The sequence below is a fragment of the Colius striatus genome, chromosome Z (genome assembly GCF_028858725.1).
Source record: "Colius striatus isolate bColStr4 chromosome Z, bColStr4.1.hap1, whole genome shotgun sequence".
Taxonomy (NCBI): Eukaryota; Metazoa; Chordata; class Aves; order Coliiformes; family Coliidae; genus Colius; species Colius striatus.
The window spans coordinates 57,995,677-58,021,058 of NC_084790.1; the positions used below are offsets into that span (position 1 = coordinate 57,995,677).

Here is a 25,382-nt window from a genome sequence, read left to right on the forward strand (position 1 = left end):
GGATTTAAACAAAGCAGGTTAGAACTGACATATTTTATGATTCTAGACATCAATGTCTCAAGGTAAATATCCAAAGACCACTAGACCCTTAACTGGAGGCATCTTTTGCAAAATTAGTACACTTTGCAACATGTAAGAAAAAAAATCTGATAGAAACTCATAGATTGGAAAGTTTTGAGAGAAAGAATTTTTTTTTTTCAATATACATTGCAAACTGATCCTAATCTGAAAATACAAAAAGGAAATTCTGTTTCAAATAGTTTGCCATTTAGGTACTCTAATCTCTACACACTCCTGTCTCTACCAGAGAACATCTATCAATAAATTCTAAAATTTTCATCTGATCTATTCATTATTCTTGAAAATTTAAGTGGTTTGTATAAGATGCATGGAGCTATTTGACTTTCATTTCCAGGGAATTAGTTTATTCCCCGATAATTGAAGTAAACTAATTGCCCATCAACATCCTGATGAGGCAAAAACTTCTAACTGTAGCACAAAGTTAGTGGACATAAGAGCTTTTCTGTACATGTACTTGACACTTGAGTCAAAGTTTGTTCTGATCTTGAGGTTCATCATGACACAGAAACAAGAATGGGGTTCACACACCAGCACTAGAGAGTGGATGTGCCTTGACCTCCATGAGATGATCTTGTTAAGGAAAGCACAAAAGTCAAACATTAATCTTTATTGCTCTGTAATTTCAGCCGGAAGCAATTTCATTCTGTTACTGGTTTGTTGCCTTCCTGACATCTCAAGTATCCCCTGGGAAGGGCAGATTCTTCCATAATTATCAGGAGTGAAATCATTGGAAATATGTACATCAGATCAGATGTGAGGTGTGCATGCAAAAAGGACCTGCATCATATTTACAAAAGCATGTGCAGCATGAGGGGGGAGCAACAACGAGCCAAGAGGATTAATTTGGTGTAGATAATTGAGTAGCCTAGCAGTGTAATTTGAATCCTCACATCCTATCTTTATTTGCCAACAAGCTGAACTGAAGCGATTGACCTTTGAAACTAAAATTCCTTATGTCTGATGCATGCTGGTAGTAGTTATTAAAAATTATTCAGCAAAGATAAGGACATCACATTTTGAGTTTTCCTTCTTTTTTCCCTCTTTATTTTAGTTGCCCAGACACTGGGCTGATACTCAGACCTAGGTATGATATTAACACAGAAGGGTTTGACATGTTTGTGTAGCATCAGGAGGATGGAGCCAGGTGATGTCCAACGGTAGGACAAGGAGCAATGAAACATAAGAAGCTGAAACGTAAGAAGTTCCAAAGAAACAGAAGTGACAGAGCACTGGAACAGGCTGGGCTGTGGAGTCTACTTCTCAAAACCCACCTGGATGAGTTGCTGTGTGACCTACTCTAGGAGGTCCTGCTCTGGCAGGGGGATTGGACTAGATGATCTTCCAATGGCCCTTCCAACCCTTAAAATTCCATGATTCTGTGAATTGGCAATGGCTTCCAAACATGATTTTTATCTGAAGCAAGATATATTTTTGCAGCACTTTGCTTCAGAATTTAAAAATATAAACCTAATTAGAACAATTTAAAGATGATTCTGTCTGGATTACAGGAATACAACAGAACTCCTCTGTTTGCTTTTATCTGCCATTTTTTACTTCCTTTGCCAGGAAGTGCCTTTTTTTTAAGTTTAGACCACTAGTATTCCAGCTCTTTCTGTTTAAAAGTTCCAGCTGTGGTCTTCATCCCGTAATGTCTGTATTTAACTTTATCCATATAGGCAAAATTGCATTAGATTACTCAGATGCATGTTTACAAAATTGAAAACTGGGTTTTCAAAGGCCCAATTTGCCTCCCTTCATAGCCTTCTTAAAGAAATCTTTTAAACCTCAGTTTAATTGTATCCCAATCTTTCTTCAATACATATGTGTATGTGCACAGGTATGTCCTGGCCTTCTTATCTAATGTGGCTGAGGCATGGTTTGATGCATCTTAGTTTCTGCCAGAGAGTTAATTTCTTTGTAACAAGAACATGACCAAAATCATTTTGTTACTGCTCTTTATAGAGAGTTCATTCTACAGCTCTCCACAAAAAATAAATCACGTTGCAAGCAGCACATGTGGTACAAACAATTTAATGATTTTTCCATTGATACACAGATAAAAATTAAGTGAATGCTAGTACTGGAATGATTGGGCTGCACAGACACTTCTGTCTAAATTAAACTGGTCTGGATTATTGGTTCAGTGCAAATATTAATGAGGAATACAAAAACCTTAGTGTTGGCATATATGTATAGATGTTTAGCTTCTACTGTTACATTTGCAGTTCAATGGCAGTGAAAAAAACCCTTGTTCAAGATCAAGATCCATCCATAGTACATACCATTCTATTTTGTAGCAAGAAAAAAAGGCCTGCCTTTGAGGGCTTCAGATGTAAGAGCACAAAGTATTATTTACAGAAGGGTAGGAAAGAAGGCTGAAGCAAAGTAGTGTCAACAAATCACTCCACAAGCAAGCCAAAGGCAGAAAATGGAGCTCTCCACCTCTAGGTCAAGACAGTTCTACTTCCTGGGTTTTCTTGAATGGTTTTACCTAAGATCTGCTGAGAGCCAAAAGCAGTATGCCAGCCCTGGTTCTGCCAGGCCAATCAATACTGTTCCTTCATGCCTATGGTAATAAACTGTGGCTGCTTTCCAAGAGACAAAGTGGTAAGAAAAGGGGTAAGAAATGGGATCTGGTACATCTAGGCACAGTTTGTTCTATATTTATATATTGTCTAAATGTGTTTTGTAGTCAGCTGCCTGTATAACTCTGCACAGGTAGCAGATGTATCTTCAGCCGCTCAGCTCAGCCAGGAGCATGCCTGCATGATGGGAAGGCAACCCAGCTCAGACAACAAGTTTTGAGAATAATGCTGAAGTTAAAAATAGTAAGTATTTACAAGTCTGTTTGTGGTGACATCAACTGCATAGACTAATAATTGACAACAGAAATTGGATTGGGCACATAATCATTAGTTTTAAATACAGCTAATCTCAGATTTGTACAGAAAGCAATGCTGTATCTTTTATAAAAACTTGTTTTCCTGCCTGATTACCCTTTCATATAAGCATAGCACATGTTTTCACTGTATTTTGGTTGTTAAATCTTGTCACTAAATGCAGCAGTGTCTTTCAAGCAGGCTTTGATTTGCCTTCATAGTACCAATTTATTCAGGACATTCTGTTTTCAATACAAATAAGCACCATGAATGTTTGCCCATCCTTTTAAAACTGCCAGGCCTATAGATGACAAGTGCTATGCAAATGCAAAGTGGTATTATTCATTTGTTTTAGAGATAGAGTTTATTCTGTCATTATGGACATAAACTGGGTAATTAGTTACACTGCCAGTTGATGCCTAAAAATAATTCTTAGGCAGTGCTTGAATTACTTGCCTTCTGTTGAGATAAATAGGCTCATCATAGGATGATTGATGATTAAATCATTAAAATGGATTTCATATATTACAGCCCAGTTCAATATCCTATCATTTTCCAAACACATCCTTTGTAGACAAACTTATATCCGGATATATCTTTTACAAAACCCACATGAAGACCTCAAAACTAATAAATTAACACTATGAAGTTTATTCTTCCATTATTTTACTTATCAAAGAAACCCATCTGTGATCTTTGTTTTACTAAGTTTCCAGAAAACAGATCACAGACAGGCATCTTGGGAAAGTTATAATTATGAAATCAAACAGCTTTTTATAAGGTATGGTATGAAGAACAAGCAATAAATCTGTTTAGTTTTGTACCTTCAATCTTAGATATTGTACATCATTAATTCCCTCCCTTTCTATTCTGTTTAAAGTAGTCTATTGCATTGTTTCTCTTTTCACTCTTTTATACTTTCCCATTCACATTTCTCTGTTTCTTTTCTTTGTGCTGCAGCAACAGAACTGAGAACAGTCTGAAGTTTCAGACTGCTGCAAAAATGCAGATGCTCGCGCTGAAAATGACCACAGGTGTGTCCAGTAGGGCTTGAATAAGTGTCCTTTCATGTGTATTGGTTCATGTTCTCATGGCCGTAGGTATGTACACGGGATGTAATGGATGGTTTTCTCTCTGTTACAAAATGCTGTAAAAATAAACAAAGAACCTCTAATATGTTCTTGTATTCTAACCTTATACTGCTTATGTACTGATGTAGAGGATAGTAGTTAAGCAATGGAATGAGAGCAGCAGTTCTCCATATTACAAGTAGCATGGCTTCTTAAAGGGTAGTAAGATTGTAGAACTGACATTAGCATATTTTCTGTGAAAAGGACTGAGGTTACTGAGGGACAATGGCTTTTTTTACACATTCTCCTTTAAATCAAGAATCATACTAAAATTAAATTTTGTGGACTGACAGTCTTTCTTTAATTTATTCTGCCCCTTGTATATCTGCTCTCAGAACTGTAACTCTTCTTAAATCTGCTTCTGAAAATAAACAGCATTTTCTCTTTTAAAAATGGCTTTCTCATGATACAAATGCCCTTGTACTATTAATTCAGAAATAGGATCATGCAGGAAAAGAAACAGAATTCATAAACTGTAGATATATTTTACTTAACTATAAGTGAATATTTACTATGCCCAACACTAGGAAAAAAGCTCTTGTGAGGTTATGAAACAGAAGAAACATGTATGCACCAAAATATGTTTCAGTTTTGTATTAACACATATAAAAAAGGTAAACATAACAATATATATATAGTGTTCTGAATACAAGAATTACAATAGCACCAATCTTGTAATGTAAATAATGTAGAATCACAATATTTACTGAATGAGATATATAATTCTCTTAAAGCTATTTTTTTATGATTTTAGAATGAGTGAAAAAAGACTTGAAGGCATTCAGTAAGTTTCAGTTTGTACAAGATATCAAGAAAACTTTTTATATTTTTGTCAGATTGAAACCTTGATCTCTGTGAAGTTAATAACAAATGTTTTAGAAGTGAAATAAGTGCTCCTGTGTCCAATTATGTTTTTTTTTTTTTTCATAATCATCATCTTTGAATCTCCCGCTTCTCTGTCAAATTTGCTTGAAATTGGTCAATAGATTTAAAAGATACTTCACAGAGAGAGACAGTGGTTAAAAGAAACAGGCAGACAAAGCGCTCACATTGCCCCTCCCTTTTTTGAAATCTAAGCTAACAGCTGAGTCCCTTTCACTGGGCAGTTGTGTCTTGGTTCTATTGCTCTTAAAAGTTACATGGATAGTTCTGGTGAAATAAATCCTTTATCCAGAAAGTTTGGTATCCATAGGTGATGTAAGAATTTCCATGCACTTTGTTCTTACTTTCAGTCTCTTGAAGTTCCCTGCTAATCCTGATTGTCTGAATAATTATTTTCCCTTGAGTTTATTTAGTCTAATTCAAAAGTATTGAAGACTGGAAAAACTCCCAGTAACTTCTCAGGAGGCCTTTCTTCTGCTAAACCTCTTAGAGACAATAATTTTCTATGGCAACAGAAAAAAATATTTATTTGTGCTTTCCCTGATGGAGTATGTTGTTTGAACTCTAGTATTCTAATAAAAGGTATACAAATCTATGGAAAAAAAATACTTGATTTTTAAGGACAGAAAATTAAAATTTATTAATAAATCTTTGGAACTGCTCATTGTATGGAAAGACAATTGAGCAGTCTTTCAGGGTAGGAATGTCCTTGCACTTCAATATAAGAATTTTTGCTTCATTAATGTGGTGTATTAGATCTAATGAAATTAGTAAGCACACAGTTTGCACAACTAACAGTCTACTGTGTACTGAAATTTCAATACTTTTCAATCACTTTAGAGTAGTTCAAATGAAATACAGAATAGGGAAACTCTTCCCTCTTCTCACAAAACCAAAGCTCTGAGATCACTGTTGTCTCAGACTAGGCTTGAAACATTTATCATGAGTTACTGAACAAGTAGCAAGCAGCTTGGTCAAAATCCCCTCATTTACTAAACAATTGCAAGAGGTATTTAAATAATCTGGATAGGCTTTATCAAGTTAGCACCAATAAACTGAGTAGTTTTTAAAAAAAGAAAGCCCTAAAAAATGAAAGTTTATGTCTAACTAAGCCGATTTTCTCCGAAAAGAATCCCAAGAGAGGTTTTTTGGATTTTAATTTTTTTTACAGTGAAGACTATCAGATATAAAAACAGGTCTGGATGGGTACTCAGCGTACTTGAAACAATTAGATCTATCTATGTTGATCTAGAAGACTTCTTCAGCAAAAGTGTTATTGTCTAGCAAAAGTATCTAGAAGCTTGGCATAAAGATTTTCATGACAAAAGAAAAAAACACATCCTGGAAATATTTTTGTCTGTATCTGTTGATACCAACAATAAGGGTGAGGAGGTTTTGTCCATAGTATTTTTCCTCTAATTTTGCAATGCAGTCATTTTTATCTTCAACAGTCCTTTCAGAAAGCTTCTCTCCAATAGGCTATCCAGCTACTCACATGCATATTTGTTTTGCATGTCCCAGGCAAGGAGGATGAATAACCCATACATACCAAAGGAAAGGAGGAGAGAGAAATAATTCCTGAAACCATATTCTTCAGCTGGGAGAGCTCATTCTGCTGCATTTGTTTCTCGCAGGACTGAGAAACAGCTGGAAGAACCCCAAAAGGAGATTTTGCATCTCTGGTGCAAATAGTGTACAGATGTGATTGATCCAGAGCCTGGCTGAATAGATCAGCTGATAGGGAGCAAGGGGAGAGTGAACCATTGGCAGCAGGCAGACAGATGGAAGCGATGAGAGTTCATAAGGAACAGGGTAAATGCACCCTACTTAGAGCCACACCAACTGACACACACTCATCATGGGCAGAGGAAGCATTAAAGAGAAGCTTTGTTTTTCTTTTTTTTTTAGGAAGCTTGTGACTTCCTTCTTTCTTTCTTTCTTTCTTTTTTAATTTTAAGGTTGGCAGTAAGAAGATCTTAAAGCAAAATTTTTGATAGGTCAAATATAAATTTGCTATAGTATTACAAAATGGTGATTCTACAACTGCATATATTTAGAATAAGTTAAAATTAAGTTATGGGCAGCTGTTTTTTCCTATTAAATGCTTATTTTTAAGCCTCAGAACAAAATATGGATTTTTTATTATTATTTTTAAAAACCTCAAATCCTTAATAAGGACTTAGATTAATACTTTTCAAAAGCCGTAGCTGCTTTAGTACAAAATGTCTCATGATTACATTGGTTTAAACACACATATAAATCCTATTGATGTTCATGTATTGCTGAACATCCCAAGATAAAATTCTAGGATTCAGCTTTAGTATTAATTTTTTTGTATGTGTAAATCATCCTTTGATATAGCATTAGATTTATAGAGGTCCCATTATTTAATTATACTAAAAATTAGAGCACCATCCTGCAACTCCAAAACACATAGAACAATTTTGGATAGGCATGTGAAACAATATGCAGCTCTGTGTGACCAGATCCATTAGGATCTGAAGCCATCCTTGGGAAGCAGAAAAAGAAATACAAGGCTTTGCTCCAGTTAGAACTCTGTTACTAAATCCTACTATTGGTATTTTCGAAAGACAATGTACTAGGACATCCACTAAAAAAACCTCAGTCTTCTGGCATAATATCCCCTTGTCACCCAAGAGGACTTGTTTTTAGTCTAAAGTCTCTGCCCTCATTTCTACCCTAAGCAGTCATCCTCTTTTTGTGACTGCAGGATAAAAACGCAGTTTAAATTGCAAACAAATTAAAGCAACAGCCAATTCACAACCTCTCGAGAGCAAGGCAAATCAACGGATTTACTACTTTCTTTTTTTAAAAACCAAAGTATTTTCACACAGAAATGTGATGAAAGCCTTCAGATCTAGCTCTTCAGTGTAAAAACACATACAAGTAAGTAACAGATCAAATTCTCTAGGAAGAGTTCAAAACCTTAACCTGGACTTAATCTTTGCAACTGACTTCTATTCCTTTGTCAAAGTCCAATCATCTGCACCTCTGGCAGCATATAAAATCAACCTTACTGATTACAGGACAATTTTCCAACTGCGCACCATCACATGCCCGCAGAGAAACAAAACTCAAACAACATGAATATGTGTGTCTTTCACAGAGATCCTCCATTCTTTATAGCTTTCTTGAACATATATAGTTGTTCCTTTTGACCTTCATGCAGTCAGTTGCCTTCCATTTTCCTCGCTTCTGGACCAATACACAATTTCTTCCTCTCTTTGGAAAGTGGTAGGAGCCTCTTCTCCAGTTTATGTAGGTTACAGGTTCTCCTCCGTTCCACTCCCAGTGTCCAGGATTGACTTGGTCATTCAAGCCTGTGTGACATCAATACGACAAAATCAGTGATGTTTATCATCTCTGGAGCCTGTTGCCCGCAGAATCATTGTAAAATTAGGTTGTGTAACTAAGACCAACATGGGAAACATGTTTTCAGTCATGACCTGTCTTCTTAACTAGAAGAGACCGAGATCAGAAAATTGACACAATGATCTTGTAGTCTTTATTCTTATCAGATGAGTTTATTTCTCTCAGGTTAGCAGAATTCTGATACCATTAAACATGACTCCAAACTAACTGTAGTATTTAAGGTTAATTTAGTATAACTAGTAAACCTGTCCCAGGAAAGAGGAGATTAAAACTGTAGTGCACTAAGAGATGAAAACTGAAGTTCACGATTGCAAAAAAAAAGGAACTTAAAATGTAGACAGTATATCAAAAAAAAGAAGTGTTAGAAGAAAACAATAGCACTAGTCCATAAGCTAAAGTGGTCATTCACAGAAAGGGATCAGAGGGTATAGAGAAGGCTCATCTCAGTTCTTTGCATTTCTCATTAAACGAAAGGGCTGTAATAATAGACAGCTAAATCTGGAAATGTGATGAAACTTTTAGCTGATCATCTAATTGAGTCACAAGAATTCTAATACAAGATATGTATACATCATTAAATTATCTGTAACATATATCATTAACATCAATTATCTAAAGTTTAAAAAAGATAAATTACAGATAAAATAACAATCAAAAGTAAAGTGACGTAAACAAAAAAATAGGAGCTCCACCAGAACTTGTTTTACCAGCTAGTATTAAAATGTGAAACATTTCAAGGCAAAAACAGCCTAGTAATAGGCAACGTGATAAACTCTTTTTGATAAGGATTTATAAAACAAGCCAGGTAAATTATGGTTTTCAGTTTATGTGTTGCTCTGAAATCAAAAAAGCAGCAGAAAGTTGGGGACACTGCAATATTTGAAAAATGGACTGTAACTTCTGCTGCAGTTTCTGCTTTCCAAGGTGCACAGGAACCATAATCCTCCAAGAGGACAGGCAGTTGATGTACTTGCCTATCCAAAAGGGTTTCCTCCCACCGAAGTTCCACAGCCACTGCATGTGTTGTTCATTAGCCACACTTGCTAGTCTCCCCAGGTATCTAGGCTCAAGGAGAGAGGATGGAGTAATTAGCATTCCACAGAGTGATAGACAGCTCCCATCCTCTTCTGAACAAGGCACACTGAGTATAGTATGAAGCATATAAATAATGTTGCACAGGAAAATCACTACTTACTGTTGTGAAAGATGAATTATGTGAAAACAAAGTCTTAAAATTCTGGATTGCTTGGAGATTGCTGGAGATTGCAAAGTCTTGGTCTGATTTTTCTAATAGAAAAATTAATTCAACTGGGCAACTGAAAGAAATATATATAGGAAATGTGTGCTTCACACTCACAAACTGTATGTATATGTGTACCACTGACACAATCATTGATAAAGTCTTTTCTTTAAAATAATACTCTGCCCATACTAAAATCCAAGCCATTGAAAGATACAGCTTCACCCATTTGGTGGTATAGTAGACTATATCTTTCTTAAATCATGTTCTCACAGAATTAAAGCTTTGAATAACACAGTTAAAAGGTCAGCCACGTTTCAAAACAGAATTAAATGTGTGTAATTCACAGGTGTATCTTAGTGTGGTAGTGTGGTTCTAAGAGGTAATGTTGGATTGTGTGCAACAATGAAGCATTTAATTCAGCTTGGAGAGCAGTTGTGATGCTTATTAACCAGACTATTTAATAACTAAGGCAATGTATAAGCTCTGCTCTGTGTTTGCACTGAGTACAACAACCCATATGGAGGGCTTGCAAACCCTAGCCACTGATTGGCCTCGTTACTGAAGCCTTTCAACTAGTACCAAGCATGCAAGCACCAGCAGGCTGCTCTTTAAGCAATTTAGAGACTAGACTGAACCCTGAAGCAAGACAATTGACATCTTTCACATTTGCCAGGAACTGTCAGCCATCAGTGGCTCTGCTTTCTTATTTATCCATCTTTTTTGCATGCCTTGATATCATTTCACCTTTTTACCCACTGCACCTCTTGTTTCTTACCCTCTGACTCTAAACTCTGTCATTTCTGTTGTCCCATATTTCTTATTGCCATTAACAACAATGCTAATCCCTTCAGCCATCCAGAATAACCTGAGTGATGCTTCATAGAGCCCAAGCAAACAACACTGCTTGTCAAAATATGTTTGAGGAGAGACAAAAACTTTTGTACTAAGTTTTAAGTACTTAACCCTTAAGTACTAAGGGTTTTGTTAATTTCATGGCTGTTACCAGAAATAGAGACAGATCAGACTTCTCCAAAGGAGGTAGACTGTCTTCTTTAAGGGCTTGGATGACAACCAGGCCTCAAAAGTAGCACAGCAGACTTGAACCCACTATGGAAACCATAAATAGATCTTGGGCTGCAAGCCTACAACCAGGCCTGCTGCCCAGTTAGAGACCCAAGCCTGGAGCTCCATTCCTGTTTGCTGCCTTATGTCTTTTCTAACAGTATTGATCCTGTGGGTGCTGTATAATGCCATACAAGATAGGGTATTAGGCAAATTTTACATTAGGAGGGATGCAAAGTAGTAGCCCACAATATCCTGCACAGTCTCAGCTGCGCAAAACCTGGATCATACCTTCATCTGGGCACATAGGGGTATGGTATGTTACAAATTCATTGTAATTCTTATGGGATGGTCCTGCTCCTCCATTGTCCCTGCAGTCAACCAGAGCAGCAGGGTGGTCATCCTCTGCTCTGCTTTGTATGTTGGGTCTGCCAAGGCCCACAGGACAGCTGTGTATTAGCTCTTACAGCCTCTCTGGATAAATCAAGGCTGCCCTAGACCAAGCACTGTCTATCACATACCTCCTATCAAGATCCCTCTAACTTCAGGGGCCATGGGAGAATAAAGTATGAAGTCTCACTGACATCTCTGTATGCTCTCCTCAGGTAGAGGTATGGCAGGATGGCTTCAGAAACATTGATCATAAAATTGCGAATGCCAGATTGTCCAAGCACAAACTGGTTGTCAGCTGTCTGCTAAGGGTCAAGATTGTGCACAGGCTCCCAAAGCTTCACCCAATGCAGCTACCAGCAGAGGTTGTGACTGTGCTTTTCATCAAGGTAAAATTTTGTGCATGGTGTGTCTACATGTCCCAAGAGTGACATATTTCCACACTTTAGGCCTCATCTACCAGAGAAACAGGAACAAAGCTGTTACACTGTCAAAAGCTCTTGAAAGTTCTGCACTTCATCCGCATCATCGGACAAAAAGTCCAGGAGAGCTGGCCCAGTTAGTTCAGGGTGTCCTCCCAGAGTAACTGATGCAGCAGCAGGATGTCATTCTGCCTCACAGTGACTGGGGATGGCCACTGACTGGACTTGGGGCTAAGAAGACACTTAAGCAATCTCTATGGTATCACTACTAGCTGAGCAAGAACAAAAATAGAGCATTTTATCCAGCTTCTGCTTTAGGACAATCAAAGCCTTGGTACTAAGTCGTTTAAATAAGCATAGCTTATTCCTGTTCTTTCAATTGTTTTAGAAAATGTGAAAACAAGAAGCATCAATGTGTATTAGTACCTAGTATATCATTTATGACACACAGGGTGGGCTGAATAATAACACTTTCAGACTTTACTTCAATCCAAGTACCAGGGAGAGATTTCAGCATTGTGAAAGGAAAGCACTGCAATAATTATAATGTTATCTAATCTTTTCTCCATGGGACTGCTTCCTAAATACAGTCTGAGAAATACACATGACTGAAGAGAGAACAGCTATTCTAATTGTTACACCTAGTCAGGGATTTTGATGTATTGTAGGGAAATGAGATCAACCCTGAAGGAACATACCACTTACAATAATATTACTAACTGTACCTCTAGGCAGAGTGCCAGACACAGGAAATGACAAGATAATGGTATTTATGGAGTTATGTAAATCTAACACTTCCTAATGTAAATGACTCTTGAGAAGGGGTCATAATGCCTTACTGGAGATAAACAAACAAACAAAACAAAGCACACGCATCACTATTTTCTTTTCGGAAGAAGTACATTTTGAAATTGTTCCTGTGTGCTTTAAAAATGTTGCTATCAAGTCAAGAGCATCTGTCATCTCAGAGCAACTGCCCAAATTAAGGAAATATTTTAGGTAGCCATTAACCTTGAAGCATCATATGGAAAAAAAACCTTTCACAAAGATTTTGCTGATTTTAAATTAATTTTTCCAATACATTTAAAGGAGCTTTGTACTGTTCTGATAAATTTGACTTCAGCAAAAGCACACATGACTAGCTATGAAGTTCTCCACAGCACACAAGAACATTTAATTTGAACTGCTGTAGTAAATTACTGCCCTACACGGGTAGTGAGTGAGTGACCAAGAGTCTCTTATCCCAGGCTTTTGTTTGATCACCTAGGGAGTAATACTGGTGCTTTGAAAAAGGTGGCTAGTGTTGCCTACAACACCTTGTGGTATTTAAAACATTCAGATGAGGCTGGTAGACATGATGTAGAGCTTACAGGAGTGCTTTGCTTCCAGAGTGAGAGTTGAAAGTCAGACAAGATACATCAGGTCTTTAAAATGACCCTGGGTACCTGAATCCCTATGCTGGAGTCACAAACAATTACATAAGCTAAATCAGTCACTTACAGAAGTAGCGCAGCATTAGGCATGGAGGGCCAGTGTCCACCTTGCTTTGCACTAGGCAACACTGAGCCATCATGAAGGATCTAACCCATGATTTTAGATGTGATTCTGTCTTTGATTCATAAGGGCTGAGGCCACATGCTGCTAACATACAAACAAGCAAAGTAGCATCTCCAGCCTTATAGAACTGGCAGTAAAGAATGTGAAATCTAGCCATACTTCAGCTCTAATTAAATGTTCAGGTTTAAGAAGTGGAAGGTATAATCTAACAAAGCAAAAGATGCAACTGTGGGTTCTCTCTATGCCGTGGAGAGTCCTTTCAAAGGCAGCTGTGAAACCATGTCACGTAAGAGTGAACCCTGCTGCACTGACCCTTAGGGAGGACATGTTCCTGTGAAATAAACAAGAACAGTAATATAAATCACCAAAATTATTGCTAAATCAGGCTGCTATGGGATCACTCAGCCGTAATATCCCCCAGATGCTTCTCTTCATGCTGCCAAAGGCCGCTTCATGCATACAAAACAAAGCTAGAGAAATGAGTTCTTTGACCACCTTTCTCTCCAGTGTATTGGAAAAGGGTTAGAAAGGCTGCAAGATTTTCAGAACAACGAGCTGAGATTTTTTTCCACCTCCACTGTCACCATGGTATACAGCAACTTGAGTCAAGACAAATACATTTTTATATATGCTTCTACTCCTGCTCATGGAAAGCGAAGAAAAGGCCGGTATGCCACCTGCAACAAATGGATGCAATATATGCCCAAGTTCATTAGAAGCCTGAATAGGTTTGCAAAAGCCCGTGCACATATAGTTACGTCCAGACAACAATTGCTTCCACAGTTAACTGATAGCGCTGCTTTGATGGAATAGAATCATAGACTATCAGGTTGGAAGGGACCTCAGGGTCACCTCGTCCAAGCTTTCTTGGCAAAAGCACTGTCTAGACCCTGCACCCTGTCCAGCTGAATCTTACAGGTGTCCACTGATGGGGAATCCACCACATTCCTGTGGAGAACAGATGATTTTTCTCTTTATGAAAAATGTGTCCAATCAGGATCTCCCCAGGCATAACTTGTACCCATTACTCCTCAATCTTTTCCATGTGACTCCTTGGAAAAAAAGGAGTCTCCATCTTCTTTGTAGCTACCTTGGAAAAAAGGAGTCTCCATCTTCTTTGTAGCTACCTTCTAAGTACTGGAACAGGCTGAAAAGTTTTCCCCCGAGCCTTCTCTTCTCAAAGCGAAACAAACCCAGTTCTCTCAGCCTTTTCTCATATGGCAGCCTTTCTGGACCTTTGATCATCTTTATGTACCTTCTCTGGATCCTTTCCAGCCTATCCACATCTTTTTTGTGTAGCTTGGTCTCAAGTCCAGAATAACAGTGTTTGCTCTAAGAGGTTCAGAGTTTGATTTGTTTGAGACTGTTACTGAAACAACCTTACAATGCTTGTACTTTTTTCCTGTTTTGTTTAATAGAAAATTCCAGCAACAAAAGTGAACAGAAGATCAAAATATTGCCATTTTTTTTTCAGTAGTAAAAATTACTGCTTTTCAGTGAAATAGACTGATTTAATGAAAGTCAATTCTAATACTTTAATGTCTAATGTTTGTTTGATCCGTTAAAAAAAATAGGATTGACCTCCATGATTATTTTATTTGCTTCTTAGAAATATCAGGTATTAAATGTCAACAGTAGAAGTATCAATAACAGGAATACCCCAACTGGACCTGATGGTCATTGTTGGGGGGCGGGAAGCAGAGGAAGGGGCAGCAGGGCAGTGAGCAAAAAAAGCACAAAATATAATTTATTATCTTCTTTTGCCTCCTGTGTGTGTGCCTGGGGTTATACTTTTGTAAATCAGTTCCAGATGGAGGCCAGGAGTATGCCATTTACCAGGATAAAGCTTCCTTTGTCTGTGGTAGTCTGACATTAATTCAATCATCACTGCTCTAGGATTCATTTGCTTGTGGATTCAGTGATATGCTTTGACTTCTTGTGTAGGTGTTTAAAGCTATCATTTATTTACTGTTATTCAGTTTAACATCTACATTGCACACTGTAGCCTTCAGCAAGAAGTTAATGCCTAGAAATAATACTAATAATACTCTTTTAGGAAACTGGGAACAACTAGCAGCCAAGTATGAGTTCCTAAGGGATTAATTGAATGTCGAAGCCTTCAGGGGGAAAAAAAAAAAAAAGTAAAGGAATATTCATAACTCACAGCTTTGCTTGGATAAGTAAGAAAAGAAGGTGATAGAAAACCATTTCAATAGCTGAAATTCTGAGTACACCAAATAACAACGTGAAACATGTGGTGTGCTTACAAGAGCAGGTAATATTTATATTTCAGTGTAGAGTAACTTCTATGAGCTGGTAGTATTAAACCAAAAATTTCCTTTTGTATCTTAGCAAGACAAAATGTCTGGCATAACTGAATGGAATGAATCAAGGTTTGTTATGCATGCTTGTCCATGTCTTCTGTTTTCTGCATGTCCTTCAACCACTTATGGAATATATTCTGTTTTTTTAATCTGCAACTCTTCCCTATATCAATTTTAATTTCATAGAGTAATGAAGAGGTTTGTTAAAGCCTCTCCTACTGTTCAGCTGGGTCTTCAACATTATGTTCAGAATCCAACACAAGGTACAGAACATGCGTGATCCCAGTGCAAGTTCCATGTTACTATGGCTAACATTTCTTCCAGTCCTAAGCTATCACTTGTGAAACCAAAATCATAGAGAGATGAAAGACTGAGAGGATGAAAGACTGAGCCTTTGTTCCATTACTCATCTCCTAGACTAACTCTGGTGTTAGGAAAGCACCCCAGTGCAGACAGACAGCTTTTGGAATTCATGTTGTAAATAAGGCAGCATCACCACCTGAAATGTTATGCAACTGATAATATTTCTATCCAACACTGGGTTTGAAACCCAGGACTGTTCTATTTTGTTTTGGAGAGTTGTGCAACACAGCCAAAGTACTTATCCAAGTAAAATAGGCCTTGAGAGCCACATTCAGCTCACGGCAACAGCAGTGCACAGCAAAGACATTCATTTGGAGGAGTCTCTTACTGCTCTCTGCAAGCCTGCGCAGCAGTGTTCCAGGTGACCTTGTGATTCACTACCAGGAAGTAGCAGCTGCCCTCATAATGACTCCATCCAGAGGGACATTCCTTTGTGCCTACCTCCTAGAATGAAAGAAGAAAAGGCAAAACAGACTCCTTTTTACAGTGATCTACATCTGTGGGCTAATAAGCAGGCTGAAGGCCAAAGGTGCAGCTTACAACATCCCCAGAATTAAATTGAACATAAACTTTGGTGTGTATCAATAAAACTACAGCATTGCTTAAAAGACGTAAAAAAAGCCTGGCAAAGGAGTCTAAGATTTATAATGAGTAGATTTAAAGGTGAGACAAGATTCCAAATCTAAACATCCTCTTGGCAGACCACATTAGTTTTTGATGCTATTTTCTCTCTCCTGCACTCTGCGTAGGGAATGCAGTACAACAAAACTCACCATGATATGTTGCATGGTGGAGGATATGTATGTTTACAGAATACCTAAATGAGCTAATTTTACTAACCCCCACTCATTTTCTCCCAGACTTCATTCACTGATTATCTCATGCCCACATTCCCACAAGCACCATGATATCAGCGCTTACGTGGTGTGTCCAGGAGCACCTGTGGGTGACAGATAGGAAAGGCAACGCCAGTAATCAAGACCTCATGTATCTCTGGAAATTTTTTTATGGCAACAGCAAACCTGACTTTGGACAACTCTTTTATTTCGTGTACAAATCGATAATTGTTATAGGAAGATTTGTTAATTGAGACTCTCACCCATCATAGACTCCATGCTCTGATTTAGATGCATACTCACGGTGACATTTTTACCTTACTTTGAGAATTCCAGAACTTCCATATTATCCCATCACACTGAAATAACTTTTGACTGTTTTCTTCATAATGCAAGAGTCCTTTTAAATCTGGTGTACAGGCCTTTGGAAAAGAGTTAAAGTCCTGGAAAGACAAATGTCATTTAATCATTTTAAGGAAAATACAAAAAAAATAACAAGCTACATAAAACAGATTACATAGGTCCTATATTAAAACATTATGTCATGAAAAGTCTTCCAGGGATGAGTCGTTAATCTTATCTATGTGTTGGTTAAACTCAGCTTTGGACTGGGTAGGGTTAGATTGCAGGTCTCAGAGGTTTTAAATCATTTCAGAAAACAACATGACAGAAAAGTGATGGTGAAAATGCCTATGAAACAAAAGATTTCATACCTGCTGTCTGGAGCTTGGTTTAGATGCCAGTTCTGCCTTATCAGCTTGTGGGATTTCTTTCTTCCTAAATGAGTCAACATTTATCTGTGGTTTTGCTTGGTTAATTACTGACACTTGAGCCTTCTTGTTTGCTTTAGTTGATGAGGTGTCATCCTCTATTTTGAGTGATACCATTCCGTGATACTTGCGTTTTAGAAGAACAGGAGAGGGAAAAGAGAGAGTTAGTACATACAGGCAATTCTTAAAACAAACTAAATGAAAAAAAAAATTAAAATACAAATTATAGAAAATCAATGGAAAGTGACACCAAAAAGAAAGATAGATAGGAAAAAATAAAGTATCAGACATAATGAATTATTAAGAGTGAGAAAGCCTGCAAAGAACAGCATCAGAAATATAAATGCCTGAGCATTATTCATAACGCTCTTACTTTGTAAACCACATCAGTTCCATTTCTAAATACAGATGAAGGATGAACCTAAAAAAGATAAATAGCAGAAGGCATTTTCACACATTATAGAAACAATAAGACTTTATGCAAGATTCATTACAAGATCTAGGTTAGAGATCATGCAGAACACATCTTCAGTTTAGTTCTTTCTCTCTCAGAATAGAAACCAATCACCTCTGAAATCAACTACTAAAAATGACATGTTAAAACTGTATTTATAGACAGATTCCATTAACTTTTATGATCATGATAGCAGGATGTTACTAAACCACCTAACTAAACCAATGTTACTTAAGCAGGAAAGTCAATTCCTTGGAGGTCTTCAAGACCCTCCTGGACACGTTCCTATGCTACCTGATCTAGATGGACCTGCTTCTGCTGGTGAGCTGGACTAGATGATCTCTAAAGGTCCCTTTCAACCTCTACCATTCTATGATTCTATGATCAATGGGCAAGTTTTAAGTAACTGTTCCCTCTATAAGCTAACAGGAATTCCTGCTTTAAAACTTTGGGACCATGTATACATTTGCCTGGCTCCAGTGACTTCTTTCTTCTAGGTCATCCATAATTTAGACAGGCCTAGAAGCTGCATAATTTCTGAAGTTGCTTGATGCATGTTTCATTCCCCCTTTCTTGTATACATGGATCTTCAAAATCAGGATTGATTAGGGGTTTTTCCTTGCAGTATTTTTAAATAGCTCTCAGGTCTGACTCAGAGCAAACTCAGGTCATTTATGGCTATCATATGGTCAGGTAGGATCACTACAAAAATTAACAACTAAATAAAGATATCACATGCAAACAAATTGACAAATCACTCCATCAGTGCACTACAGAAGTGTCTTACTATTCTGCCATTTCCAGTCACCCTCAGCCTGGTCCTTGACCAATTTGTGGAGCTGTGTGCCTGCCGCAGGTCCCCTCCATGCTCTCTCATCCCTGTAGGAGGAGGCAGTGGTATCCCTTCCATGGGAGCCTTTCCAGGTCTGGGAGGGGATGAGGAGCTGAAGGAAACTGGAAACATTTTGCCTCTCCCCCAGACGTCGTGCTTGCTTTGGCCAGAAGAATGGGAATATCTGCACTGACCTGAAAGCATAAAACACGGCAGATGGTCAGCTCTAACTGCATAAGCAGATAACTGGTCGTGTTGACATGGGCACAGAAAAAGCTTGTCAGTAAAAGCTGGGTGATTCTTGATGTGATTGATTTGCTTTTTGTTCAATCATCCTCATTTGTGAGGTTATCTATGACTATAACTGCAACTACTACCTGTATATGTATGTTTTCATAAGTAATGTGTTAGTCTACCCACAGATCAGAATTTCAGCCAAGCATCTGCTGAAAATACTGGTTTTCATGTATAGATCAAGATTCGGAGTGCTTTTTTATTTTTGGTCATGGATAGGCAAGTATCTTTAGCTAATGTTGATGATACTTCCATCATTCCAAGATAATTTTCTCTTTAGAAGTCCAGGACATTTATTTCTGCAAACTAGTTGTGTCAATTAACTCCTGAGTTACATTATGAATATTACAGAGAAAACAGACCTTAAGTTTTAAAAGGTGTTTTGTAAAATGAAGCCTAATTCATTGCAACACAGGTATTAAAAATATTGTTTCACTAAGCACCAGAAAAAAAAAACCAAAACAAAACCATTCTTCAGCTTTCAGAGGACTCAGCTGCTTTTCTAGTTATTTCTACTTCCCTACAGTTGCTTCTTTTTTGGTGTGATTTTAGGCATACCACCTTTGATCATTGAAAAACACAATACAGACATAACAGATCAGACTCTGTAATGATCACTGCTGTGTGCGGCAATGTTGTGAACTGTTTGTTAAGCATTAGAAAATGTATTGCTAAGAGCTGGGTTTAGTTGTTGGGTTTCTTTTTTGAGACAAAAATAAATCTTTTAGAGGTGCGTAAAAATTGTTAAACAATTACTAGAAAAAAAATTCTAATGGACCTAAAACCATTTCTTTTTCCACACTCTAATAAATGAAAACCAAACTCATGTTGCTAGGAAAAGTGGTTTCTTTTCTTGTACCCTTCTCATTTTGTACTTGTTGCTTTCTCCATGCTGTGTTTCCTAAGAGGATTCATATGACTGTGTGAGAGAACAAAGGGTCTGCACTGTCAAGCCTGTTTTCTCTAAAAAGAAATTAAGCATTTTGATGTGAAGGTGAGTGTTAGGAACAACTTGTGGTTGAAAATAAGTAGCTACTCAGCCAAGATTGTCCCACCTTCTTAATGATGAAGATCAAAAGAGAATACCTCCTTTCGAGTCCAAAATTTTCACTACAGCTTTTGTCCGGGTGCCAAGAACAGCATTTACAGGGGAGTTCAGAACTACTTCAAAGACTTCATCATCTTCCTCTAATCCGTCATAGGTAATTGCTATATTCCACATCTTGGTTGACATTCCTAACAGAAATAAACATTCTAATTACTCTTTAAGTGCTATTTCAATCTATCAGAGTGACAAAGAAATATATTAATTAACATGTCTGCAGCTAGAATGGGGTAGCTGGTGTATGCTATTGTGCTCCTACCAACTGACTGGACTCCTGCTGTTCTCCCAAATAACAAGAAGTTTGATTCTGTTCCTGGGCAATGCTGATTCACTTCAAGTTCTCGCTGTAACAAAAAGCTCTTATAGATGTGCAAAATGTAAGCACAAGACACAGATTTAAGACTTTCATTGCAATTTTCAGGAGAGAATGTATGGTATGCTTTTCATCTTGAAAGCTTAGAAATGGAGAATTTCTTTAAAATGATTCTAAGTGGATCAAAGACCATGTTAGATTGAAGTACGACCTTTTAGGCAGATTTAATATTTGGTTACAAAATTTTTACCTGGTTGCTTGCCTTACAGGGTAGCTTCAGGCTTCCATTATTAAAATAAGAAATTATCACTCCAAGATAAAGGACTAGGCTGGTTATTACCCAAAGCTACAGAATTTTTTCAGAGAAAGTCAGAGGCAGTAGGACAGAAACAGATCTCAACATATATATTGCTGTCAAGAAAACATCTTGGGAGCTGTTTCTGCATTCCCAAAGTCAGTGCTAACACCTAAAATGAATATCAGTTACATTTGCAATATCATCCCCAAAAAATCTCAATATCCCCATGGTACTGCATAACCTCTATTTCCTTGTTTCTTTCCAGTATGAATAAGAGAAGCTATAGGATCACAAACAGATACATAAACTTGAATAAGTTCTTCTTCTTCTCCTACCATTGCAATTTATTGATCACAGTCCAACATGCCAATCAGTACAGTTGAGGTTTATTTCTAAAACAAACCTATCAGCCTTAATAAGTAACTAATAAATACTACTAGCTAATAATTATCAAACATCTTCTATTTAGAACTAAGAAGCTGATGCCTAGAATGTAACAGTTCGGAGGGTCCTTCCCTTAGGTTAAGCCTAAGCAAAGGACTTTTGAAGAGAGCTACACAAAAAAGTCTGTGTAAGGGAGTTCAGCTGGCTTAACTGAGAAGCTAGCCATGAAAGGGGAACAATGTGCATCTTTCCTGTTAACTCCAAACTGTTAACTCCAAACTGTTGCGTGCTTGGAGAATCTGCATAGACTAGAATAAAAGGGAAATTCTAACAAAGCACCTTGCACTTTGCAACAATCCACAGCTATTTCAGTCCAGAGACTGTTAAGCTTGACTGTATATTACAGGAAAGAGAGCCACGATTCTGAGTCATCACAGTATGAAGGACCTTTTATACTAACCTCTCAGATCTTTCTCCTCTCTTCTAATTTAAGCATAAATAAATGTAATGCTAAACTAAGGGTCTCAGAGAATGACTCATCAGTTTCACAGGTTTCCTGTGTGTTTCCTGTGTGTTCAAGAAATACTAGAAATTAGGGCAGATTTCCACCATTCTGTCCGATTTTTTAAAATGCTGTCTGCTGGGTGTCCTCCCTTATCCATCTCTGAAAGCTAACCAGCAGTTGCTCATTCTATACCTTTGCAGGAAATTTGTTTTCTCAAGATGGGCTTTAGTGGCAGATTTCCAGAATAATCAGATTTGTGGCTCTGAACTTAAAACTACAAATTTTCCTAAGGGACAGACAAACAAAGTTGGGCTATATATGAATTTGTCCACGTGATGCAGTGCTACATAAGCTCTGTAGTATGCAATGTCTTTTTTCCAAAATAATAATCTTAAGTTCTGAAGTAAAGATCCTTAGACTTTAGCTGGAACTTACTTATATTCCACATATCTGGGGTTTTTTGGACACACGTAAGCACTTAGACTAATTTTTATCATCCAGTACATGTCATTTATTTCAGCCTTTCACAGATGATGCATTTTGCTTCCTCTGTAGTCACTGTAACTTTCTTCCATTGAAATCTAACTGCTGGCAGTCTTGCATTAACCTCTTCTGATATGGCAGACAACATCCTGGGAGGCCTGTGCAGATCACATTTTCGAAACTCAGATAAATCCTGGACTATGCCAACAGGATGTGTTCAAAAAAAACTCACATTTGCATATGCAAAGGAAGTGATTATGATAGCAAATGAGTTTTCATTAACACATAATCTATTTAATGGGTAAACCCAAGTTTTTCAGGTGAACACTAAATTGTGAAACTCTCATCTGGACTGGTTTTTCCCTAGACCCAAGAAGATAAACAAAACATAATAACAACAAATTGTGCAGAACACAGGAAGCTTTTTTCAATATCTTCACATTTGCATTCATTTTTACTATTGATTCTCCCTCAGAAAAGAAAAAAAAAAAAGTCAAGCTCCTTTTGATAATACAGTTATACAGTTACTAAGAATTCTTGCTATTTACAGCCCGAGCCAAAGATAGACTGCTGTTATGGTTACAGTGCGAGCAGAGATGAGAGGTGACAATTTTCTGGTTCTTCTGCACCATTCTGGTCTTGGATACCTTGCATAACTTAAGCTGTACTCAGTTTTGTCTACATTTGGCCAGCATCCCAGGAATTAAGTATTATGCCTTAAATCTTTAAAGAATCTCATAGCTCAACTCAGGCTGAGTCTTCCCAGCCTAGCTGTAGGGCGATGAAAAAATAGCATTTCAGCACTTTTGATATTTTAACTGAAGGGATCAAACATCATCTCACCCTAAGTAATAAGGAGACTAATTCACTGAGGAAGCCTACTGTACTTGCAGAAATGAGCCCAAGTGTCTTTAATCCTACTAAGCTCCTCTAACTACAGATATATCATAGTTTTCACTCCACAATAAGAGTTAACAATTTCAAAACCAGCAAAGTTTAAAATTATTCAGTACAGTGAGTCATACCTGGATCAAACTGAACAAGTTTGGAGGGAGTCACTGTAAAGTCCTTTCCCAACATAGCAGATATTTCATTGACCTGAGAGGAAATCAAACAGTAAATACCAAGCTGTGTGTGTCTTGTTGCACCAAACCACTGATTTCTGCTTTGTGCTGAAGCTGCTGTGAGCCTCTCCACAGAGTTTCTTTAGAGACACGCCAACTCACACATCTGCTTAGGCTGAAAAAAAAGGATGAAGGCCTAAAGAACTAACCTTGTGATGTGCAACTGTCATTCTGTCCTTGCTCATGGTTTAAAACTCATACTCAGGAACATTTGCTCATCTTGAAATTTTGCCTTATCTTCTCTCAAATTGCTACTTTACATCATCAAGTAACAGAGCTGTTCACTATGCCTGGGGACGCAGCCATACCTAGCCCAGGCACACCATGGTCCGGGAAGGGCAGCCTGGCCATGTTTATCTAGTTGGCACTTTGTGAGGTCTTGGAAAATGTGTTTGCAGGCAGAGCTGTCTGTCAGCCCCAAGGGCTCTTTAGCATAGGCATGAACCCTTACATAGGTCAGTATGGGGACTCTAGCAGCTCCCTGAATGTTCACAGGAGACCAGCAGAAGGCAGCTGCTGCTACACCGAATTCCTGATGCTGGGGATAATTCCAGTGGTCTTTTTAGCTGAATGACAGAGTAGACTCATTGGATTCTGTGCAGGATAGGGCAGGATGGCATCCAATGAAGTCAGTAGCAAAATTCCCAGTGACTTCAATGGAAGAAAAAAATCAAAACTGTTTCCAATTAGGGCTATCATCCTGAGAAACTGTGAGGGAGACTTTTAGTATTTTTCTAGCAAAGGGAATTGGTAAAATCCTGCAATTTTCACATTATGAGAAAAGATAACATTTGTAAAGGCAAGTTGCAAGAAAAAACATTTTACAAAATTTTAATCTGTAGCTTTTGGTCTAATTTTTTTTTTTTTTTTTTTTTTTTTTTACATAAGACAGAGACTATTACAGAAGTTATAGGGGGTTCCTTGGATGGCAGTGAGGGAAGGAATGGGAGAGGCTGCCATGACTGTGGAGCTGCAGCTTCCATAGGTCCTAGGCTCATACAGTCTGATCAGTGGAGTGAGAAGTCCCAAGGCTTCAGATTGCTCAAAGCCTGTATTTTAAAGGTGTAAATGCTGGACATCCAGCTTCTGAACACAGTGCTAGAGGAAACTGCCTGCTCTGTCATAAAAGGTCATCAAAACTGCTCCACAACATTCCAGGTTTGGTTAATCAGCATTTCTACTTAGAAAGTTTTGTCAGAAATGTTTAAACTACTTGTACTAGCAAGGACAGTGTCCTGGTAAATATGGTTTGAATTGCATGTCCTCAATGCTGATTTACTCAAATACTTTTTAAGTCTAAGAAAGAAATTAATGGGGTTCACTACTTATGAAGTTCCCAGTTAGGGGCTTGGCTTCTATCTTTTAGCTTTACCTTCACAGCAATAAAGGCAGACTCTTCTGAGTGTCCTGCCCTGGTGATTTTCAGAGGCAACAATCCCAAGCTCTCACACACTTCATATTCAGTCTGTTGCATTTCAATCTGAGACCACCGCAGCTCCAGCCTATGAGCAAGGAGAGAAAGCCTGTGTGAAGCAAAGCCACCTCCCTGCTGCCCATACCCCCTACTGCTCCCAGGTTCCCTGAGGAGACATTTCTCTCCTGACTGCTGATTTGGCCAATACACATACTGAGTCCTTGTTTACAAATCCAAACATTTGTGTGATTTGGCTGGTTAGAAAGACAAGAGGCAGTTAATTCCAGTTGAGCCCTGGTCTACCCCCAAACTAAGTGTGAACCTTGCTTCAGAACCAGAGGTGTTTCTGCAGCAACTTTGAGAAGAGCAGAGTTTGTTCAGAACATCAAATACGCCAAGATAAGCTACTGATGTTTCTTCCTGGTTCTCTTTAACCCTGTAGTTTTATTTTACTTTCATTCCCCAGTATTTTATCTGTCCTTTTTTTTCCTGCTTTTCTTCTGCTAGCCTCTAACTCTCCTCCCCTAGGGTAAAGGGCATGCTCTACGACATAATTTCCTCTGTGCAAGTTTACTTCCCACTCTCCTTACTTTAATACCCTGTGTACTGAATCCAGGTGTCTCATATACTGGATTTTAGTGTTGTTTATAGGGGCTCTGACCAAACTTCAGAGCACTGTGTGCTGCACTGGGTAGCCAAAAAACATCATGCCCTTTTAAAAGCTGTGACAAAAATTACTGAGGACTGACGAGGAACGCAATAGCGTGGAAAGAAAGAAAGGAAATGAACTGTGGTAACAAAACAATAGGAACTTTTCCTAACCAAACTTCTAGACCTTTCAGGC

At 37.9% G+C, this 25,382-nt stretch overlaps 1 protein-coding gene across 2 annotated transcripts in view; it reads right to left on the reverse strand.

The window, feature by feature from the left end:
* Nucleotides 1-7,193: 7,193 nt before the first annotated feature.
* FREM1 (FRAS1 related extracellular matrix 1) overlaps nucleotides 7,194-25,382 on the reverse strand; it is a 58,861-nt gene continuing 40,672 nt past the window's right edge. For both annotated transcript variants that reach the window (XM_010195630.2, XM_062018174.1), the window contains exons 27-36: nucleotides 24,497-24,626; nucleotides 23,026-23,098; nucleotides 19,999-20,148; nucleotides 18,574-18,812; nucleotides 17,706-17,753; nucleotides 17,276-17,458; nucleotides 16,880-17,005; nucleotides 16,055-16,170; nucleotides 9,340-9,425; nucleotides 7,194-8,313 (exon numbers count right to left, since the gene is read on the reverse strand). In XM_010195630.2, coding sequence (XP_010193932.1) covers nucleotides 8,114-8,313; nucleotides 9,340-9,425; nucleotides 16,055-16,170; nucleotides 16,880-17,005; nucleotides 17,276-17,458; nucleotides 17,706-17,753; nucleotides 18,574-18,812; nucleotides 19,999-20,148; nucleotides 23,026-23,098; nucleotides 24,497-24,626 — 1,351 coding nt within the window. In that variant the 3' untranslated portion in view covers nucleotides 7,194-8,113. The remainder of the gene's footprint in view (nucleotides 8,314-9,339; nucleotides 9,426-16,054; nucleotides 16,171-16,879; nucleotides 17,006-17,275; nucleotides 17,459-17,705; nucleotides 17,754-18,573; nucleotides 18,813-19,998; nucleotides 20,149-23,025; nucleotides 23,099-24,496; nucleotides 24,627-25,382) is intronic.